Source organism: Chiloscyllium plagiosum, chromosome 2, assembly GCF_004010195.1.
Source record: "Chiloscyllium plagiosum isolate BGI_BamShark_2017 chromosome 2, ASM401019v2, whole genome shotgun sequence".
Classification (NCBI taxonomy): domain Eukaryota; kingdom Metazoa; phylum Chordata; class Chondrichthyes; order Orectolobiformes; family Hemiscylliidae; genus Chiloscyllium; species Chiloscyllium plagiosum.
Genome location: NC_057711.1, coordinates 27,936,061 through 27,943,850, shown reverse-complemented (window position 1 = coordinate 27,943,850; position 7,790 = coordinate 27,936,061). Strand labels below are relative to the sequence as shown.

The following is a 7,790-nucleotide window of genomic DNA, read 5'->3' as shown; positions in this document are numbered from 1 at the left end:
TAGCTCAAATCCTCTAACCTTGGCAACATCCTTGTAAATCTTTTCTGAACCCTTTCAAGATTGACAACATCTTTTCGATAGGAAGAAACCAGAATTGCACGCAATATTCCAACAGTGGCCTAACCAATGTCCTGTACAGCCGCAACACGACTTCCCAACTCCTGTACTCAATATTCTGACCAATAAAGGAAAGCATACCAAATGCCTTCTTCACGTTCCTATCTACCTGCGACTCCACTACCTGCACTCCAAGGTCTCTTTGTTCAGCAACACTCCCTAGGACCTTACCATTAAGTGTATAAGTCCTGCTAAGATTTGCTTTCCCAAAATGCAGCACCTCGCATTTATCTGAATTAAACTCCATCTGCCACTTCTCAGCCCATTGGCCCATCTAGTCAAGATCTTGTTGTAATCTGAGGTAACCCTCTTCGCTGTCCACTACACCTCCAATTTTGGTGTCATCTGCAAACTTACTAACTGTACCTCTTATGCTCACATCCAAATCATTTATATACATGACAAAAAGTAGAGGGCCCATCTTGACATGCTCTATCGATGACCTTCCTTTCTTGGTAAGGTCAGGAGTAGAGAGGTCTTCTGATTATGGTAATGTTTAGCATAATTTGTAATTCCTCAAGTACTGAAGCAGTCCATACCCAAATGCAGCCAATATCCAGGCTTGGGCTAATTAATGTGAAGTAACAATTGTGCCACACTAGAGCCAGGTAATGCCCATCTTCATCAACAGAGAATCTAATGTTCTTAGTTATTCAACTTGAAAGGATGTAGGAAAAATATTACCAAGGTTGTAGGGTTTTAGCTGTAGGGAGAGGTTGAATAGGCTGGGCTATTTTCCCTGTAGCATTGGAGGCTAATGAAAAAGGGGAATATTTAAGATGTTAGAATTAAAAGATCAAAAAGATTATACAGGATTGAAGAACTTTGTAAAATAAAAGAGATAGAAATTTGTGGTTTGAGGCAAAGGAAGGCAAGAGAGAAAGAGGGAGGGAAGGGAGAGAGACAGAGAGAGAAAGAGAGAGAGAGATAGATAGAATCAGAGAAGCAAAAGCTGCAATTACAGAAGGAACTGTCATCCTGTTTCAAGATGGAGGGAAAACATAGAACAGTGCATTCTGACCCTTGGTCTAACATAGGCTGACAATTTCCCAGTGATTTATCATAATAAATAGCCTTTTATTTTAGGAGTTGCAAGCTTCCCCTAAGGCTTTTAGGTGAAGTAAAATTACTGCATGTTAAATTGATCTTTGTGACCAGCTGCCATACTGATTACAGCTGTAAATAGATTAAGGCTAAGTATGAAAGCTGTCAGATGAAATTTCAAGCCACAAAATGGAGAACTTGTGACATTTGCTTGCTAGATGGACACTTAAAAACAAAATCCTACTAATTATATACAGCACCATCCTGAACTTCAGTTCATAATACAGATCTTTTTTAAGAGATGTTTTGGAGTAAGATAGCTAAAGTTTCACTGGATGTTAAAATCTATGAACTCTGCATTACTTTAAATTCAAAAATTTTATTACCACTATCATCCTTTTAAATCTTCAGGACAGTGACTGCAACATGCAACATGAATTTAAACATATATAAATATATTTATATACTGAAATATTTCCCAGCATTAAGCACTAAAATAGATTTCTGGAAATCAGCACTCATTCAATCTGTTTGAAACATTGTCACCTCATCTTACCTCTTTACATCTAGAATGAAAAGCTGCTTCCATTTTCCTTCTGGTTTCAGGGACATAAGACTCTTTAATGATAGGCGTGTAGTCAGGGTATTTTAAGGTCACCTTGTATTTGTTATCACTAGTTTTTTCCAAATCATCAAGAAAGTCATCTGGGAGGCCCCCTGTGAGAAGCATCCAAGCTAAATTTACAGTTGCACACAGCAAATTGGATTACAGAACAAATTTAGATCTTTACAGAAATGAATAAAAATCCTCATCATCACCATCTGAAGTAGTCTGGTGATAAATCCTTAGCTTATTCTTTTCTGAAGAATTAGCCTGAGCCATTTTCTCAGCAGGTTTTATCAATGGTGGCTTGCCATTGCCCTCCACACATAAATAGCAGGTAAAGAACAGCTCCTAGGTCTACCTCAGCTGGAACTAAGTTCGAACCTGTGCTTTTGGTGTCATTCTGAAACATACACCAGCCATCTCGCCATCTGAGCTAATTGCTCCAAATTAAAAATAAAAACAATTAAACCAAATTTATCCTTTAGTAATGGACTTTTGTAGTGTTTGGTCACGAGAAAGAAGGTTGCATTAAGCTTTACTCACCTTAATCATAACTAAGAAATTCATATCTTCATTCACAAATCATGTCCATGCATATAAGTGGATGATTACAGAAAGCCAGTAACATCATAGCTGCAAAACCATCCTTTCTTTTGACTTTCTTTGTTTGCCTCATTGCATCCTTGCTGACTTGCCAATTCACAGAAGCCAATCAAAATATTATACCCCTTTGAAGGAGTTATTCTTTAGAAACCTTAATGGAAGCTAGTTAACATTGGAAGATAGCAGAGCTTGATTTTGTCTGCCTAGACAAGTGCATACCTTATTTTGCGATTACTAAGTACAACCATGAGGGCAAACTTTCTCACTTCAACATGTTAAGCTGGATTTTGCAGTACCTTACCAGTGGTAAGCTTGATTAGGAACCAAAAAAGAAAGTAAATTAAAGGCAAGGGGCATGGCTGAAATATTAAATGAATACTTTTTATAAGCAAATGTTCTCCATACCATGGTGACACAAAAGGAAACTTGGTCACTAGAACGGTTTAAAATTGATAAGGAGGAGGTCATAGAGGTTTCACAGTACTGAAAAAGGCCTTTGGACCCATCATATCCATGATGGTCATCAAATATCTATTTGCTCCCATTCCATTGTCCAGCACTTGACCCATAGCATTGTATGCTATAGTGTTTCAAATGCTCATCTAAATACTTTACAACTTGAGGGTTCCTGCCTCAACATGCTTTTAGCAGTTGGTTCTAGACATGCCTAATGTGGGGAAAAATTTTTTTCAAATTTTCTCTAAACTTCCTACTACTTACCATAAAACTGTGCCCCTGGTTATTGATACCTGTACTAAGGGGGACGTTTTATCCCTAACTACCCTGTTGGTGTCTGTAAAAATTTTATACACCTCCAACAGGCTCTCCATCCTCGGCTTTCTCTGCTCTATGAAAAATAACCCCAGCCTATCTACGTCTCTTTGCATTGCTGAATCACTCCAGCTGAGGCAACATCCTGGTGAATCACTTTTGCACCCTCTTTTGGGCAACCACATCCTTCAACTAGAACTGGCAACCAGAAGTGCATGCAGCACTTAAGCTGTGGCCTAACTAACATCATATACAGCTCAATCATAACCTCTTGCTCATCAAGTTCTATTGCCTTGACTAATAGAAGCAAGTATTTAATATGGCTTCTTAGCCATCTTATGTACTTAAGGTATGCAATAAATTGTTGGTACATAAAGTTGACAAGGTACAGGGACTTAAAGAAAGGTACTGAGAATTTTGATTTTCCTGATAAGTAAAGGCTTAGATTTTGGTATTTAGGACACAATTTCACAGTTGGCAGACAAACCAAAAGCTTGGGAGAATTGTAAACTGCGAAAAGGACAGTATTGAACATCAATAGGACATTAACAAGTTAGAGGAGTGGGCAGATAGGTGGCATTTAAAAGTCAAAAAAAGAAGTGTGAGTTGCTACACTTTGATGCAAAGAACAAGAAAAGACAGTTTAAAATAAAGGGTATGGCTCTAAAGGGTGTGCAGAAGCAATGTGACTTTCCTCATAGGCCATTAATGGTAGCAGGACAGAGATGCTTATTAAAATACGCAGATTTCTAGCTTCATTAACAGGGGCATACAGCATAAGATTAGGGAAGTTATGATGAACTTACATAGGACGCTGGTTAGACCTACCTCAGATGGAATACTGGTTCTTGGGACCGCACAAAAGAAAGAGTATGAATACACTAAGGACAGTATGTAAGATATTTATGGGAATGATTTCAGGGATTTTAAAGTTTCAAGTTTAAACCAGGCAGGTTGACTTTGATTGGTTAAGGCACTGCTCTGTGTAAAAATAAAGTGAATCACTGTCATCTATTTTCTTGAGTTGAGCTCCAATTAAAATAACATGAAATTTACTTATATTATAGTTTTGTTACTTTATTTCTTTTTCTGTTTTGACTTGTCCAGTTATCTTCCCATATATCATTTATTTCCTCCAAAAATGGCTAGGATGGATTATTTCAATAGTTCATAAGAACACAAGAACTAGGAGCAGCAGTAGGCCATCTGGCCCTTTGAGCCTGCTCTGTCATTCAATAAAATCATGACTGATCTTTTCATGGATTTAGATCCACTTAACTGTGTGCTCACTGTATCTCTTAATTCCTTTACCATTCTAAAAATATCTGCCTTAGCTTTAAATCCTTTAATGACATAGCATCAACTACTTCACTATGGAATTCCATAGATTAACAACCTTCTAGGTGAAGAAGTTCCTTTTCAATTCAGTCCTAAATCTGCTCCCTCTATTCTTGAGGCAATGCCCTCTTGTCGCAGCTTCACCTGCCAGAGGAAACGTCCTTTCTACTTCTATCTTATCTATCCTCTTCATCATTTTATATGTTTCTATAACATCCCCCCTCATTCTTCTGAGTTCTAATGAATATAATCCCAATCTACTCAGTCTCTCCTCATAAGCCAACCCCCTCAACTACAGAATCAACCTAGTGAACCTCCTTTACACCCTCTCTAGTGCCAGTATATCGGTTCTCAAGTAAGGAGACCAAAACTGCAGACAGTACCCAGGTGTGGCCTTACCAGCACCTTGCACAGCTGTAACATTACCTCCCTGCTTTTAAATTCAATCCCTTCAGCAATGAAGGACAAAATTCCATTTGCCTTCCTGATTACTTGTTGTACCTGCTGACCAACCTTCTGTGATTCATGTATAAGGACACACAGATCCCTCTGCATGGCAGCATGCAACAACCTTTTAACCATTAAAGTAATAATCCTTTTTACTGTTACTCCTACCAAAATGTATGACTTCACATTTATTAACATTGTATTCCATCTACCAGGCCTTCGCCCACTCATTCAATGTATCTATGTTCCTCTGCAAAGTTTCACAGTTCTCTGCACACTTTGCTCTGCCACTCATCTTAGTGTCAGCTGCAAACTTTGGCACCCCACACATAGTCCCCAAATCAAAATCATCTTTAAATAATTATGGTCCCAACACCGATCCCTGAGGTAGATCACTAGTCACTGGCTGCCAGCCAAAATAGCACTTATTTATCGTCACTCTTTGCTTCCTGTTAGTCAACCAATCTTCTATCCATGCTAATACTTTACCTGTAACACCATGCATCCTTATCTTATTCAGCAGCCTCTTGTGCGGCACCTTGTCGAAGGCCTTTTGGAAATCTAGGCACACCACATCCACTGGGTCCCTGATGTCCACCTTGCTTGTAATGTCTTCACAGAATTCCAAACGATTTGTTAAGCATGACCTGCCCTTCATGAACCCTCGCTGCATCTGCCCAATGGACAATTTCTATTGTGATTTCATGCAATTTCTTCCTTAATAATATACTCAAGCATCTTCCCCCACTACAGAGGTTAAGCTAACCGGTTCATTTCCACAAAATGTACTGGAAAATCTGCTGTAGTGCTATAAAACCCAAGTCACTTGCTTCAGTATTTACTTGAGCATGAGCCGTAAATAGAAGCATTAAAACACCTGGCCTGGAAAATAGTGTTGATACCTTGTTACTTTTATACTAGACAGATTTGTTACTCCAAGGAGAATAAGATTTATCACCACCAAGTGCATGGGAGAAAGTTACTCGCATTTGTCATGAACCATTGTTCATACCCAGTTCTTCCTTGGTAAACAGAAGAACAGTTGTGTCCTCATTGAGATTCATGCTGAAGTCAATACTGAGCTCACTCATTTGCTTCTTGATAGTCTTGAGCTCCTGAACAGTAAGGAAAAAAAAATCAGTGTTATCTAATATTTCCATGATTTTTAAATTTATACCACAGATCTTCTAACTAATTGGCTGTCCAGCTGTGAGAGTCTAGGTAACAAGATTCCACACGGTTCTAGAGCTCCCATGTAATTTTGCCAGTGAAACATTTATATAACTGACACATTTCTTTGTATTGAATATGGAAGATAATAACATGACTGAACTTACTAATTGTGTTTCTTTTGGTAGGTGTAACCCATTCCTTCTTCCCAATTTCAGCAGTCTCTCCAAGAATCGCTTAGCCTCTGGTTTCAGGGCCTTGAGATTACATTTTTTCTGTAATTGTGCATAAAACAGAAATTAATTTCAGACTATGAAAACTGGGGCACAGGTGAGGATTGAAATTTCAAGTCAAAAATTTGAAATAGTGCAAACTAACATCAAATACTGGCACAGTGAGAATTGCTATCAAGGCAATTAGGCCTTTGCACTATAAAAATGTGCAGCAATTCCAAGAGAGTTTGTTGTTGACATTTCCCAAACTTTATGTCAAGATGAATGCCTGGGTGAGTCTCAAAAGCTACAATCACTTGAGCAGGGGGATTCTGAGTTCACAGCTCTCTTTGATACAGCTTCTGAATAGAAGTTTGTTTTTAAAAGAGATTGAAATTTGAGGAGACTTAAAAGCTTTGATGAGTGTCACGAGTGGGAGTTCATTTCACGATCAAGTGAAAGAGAGAGCTATATTTGATTGTTTGAATTTATTTTTCATCTCCAAAAGATTCTAAGTTCCACTTATGGTGGATTCTTGTTGAGTGACTACAGAAGTGAATTGGGATAGAAGGACCAAGGAAGGTATGAACAAGACATGTGCTGGTATGGAAAGATCATGGGGAATGTGGTGGGTAGCAGGGGTGAGGACTAGAGAACCATGAAGCATCTAAAATGACTGAGTTGAAGTCCTAGAGAAGAGAGGAAAACAATCTATCTATCTCTATGTCTCCACCATTGTCCAGAGTGGAAACTGGGTTTCACCTTTAAACAAGATGTGTCCCCAAGAAATTTCTCGACTTGAGCAACCTGCCTCAAAAAGGAAAGAACAGTTCCTAAGATAGAGAAAGCAGATCTGAAGAATAGGATATTTTGCTAAGAAGCTTGTATTTCCAATAAAACACGTTTCGTTGTTTTACGTGTTGTTATTCTAAAGCAACTAATTGTATGTCAAGGTAAAAAGAAATACATTAATGCCCAATAACTAGACAAACTGTTATTTGATAGAATATTCTATCAAACAAAATGAATGTACTTACTCTGCTTGTTCCTGATATTGAAGATATTAAGTCATTCAGTTCTGCAAATGAATTACATGCTATTGTAAAGACTGATTTGAAGATGCTGGTGTTGGACTGGGGTGTACAAAGTTAAAAATCACACAACACCAGGTTCTAGTCCAACAGGTTTAATTGGAAGCACACCAGCTTTCGGAGCAACCCTCCTTCATCAGGTGATAGTGGAGGGCTTGATCGTAACACAGAATTTATAGCAAAAATGTACAACCTCACAATGCTACACTTCTCCAGCTTCCACCCAAAACATATTAAAACAGCCATTCCCTATGGACAAGCCCTATGCATACACCGGATCTGCTCAGATGAGGAGGAACGTGACGGACACCTGGAAGTACTCAAGGAAACCCTCACAAGAACGGGGTACGATGCTCAACTCATCGACCGCCAGTTCCGACGTGCCACAGC

At 38.6% G+C, this 7,790-nt stretch overlaps 1 protein-coding gene across 11 annotated transcripts in view; it reads right to left on the bottom strand.

Moving 5' to 3' along the window:
• Nucleotides 1–7,790, bottom strand: part of LOC122557939 (neurolysin, mitochondrial-like) — a 59,310-nt gene that overhangs the window by 38,502 nt on the left and 13,018 nt on the right. For all 11 annotated transcript variants that reach the window (XR_006313988.1, XR_006313989.1, XM_043706203.1 and 8 more), the window contains 3 exons: nucleotides 6,265–6,372; nucleotides 5,940–6,042; nucleotides 1,718–1,878 (listed from right to left, as the gene is read on the bottom strand). Coding sequence is in view for 9 of the 11 variants with exons in the window: in XM_043706203.1 (XP_043562138.1) it covers nucleotides 1,718–1,878; nucleotides 5,940–6,042; nucleotides 6,265–6,372 (372 nt within the window). In the remaining 2 variants the exon portion in view is untranslated. The remainder of the gene's footprint in view (nucleotides 1–1,717; nucleotides 1,879–5,939; nucleotides 6,043–6,264; nucleotides 6,373–7,790) is intronic.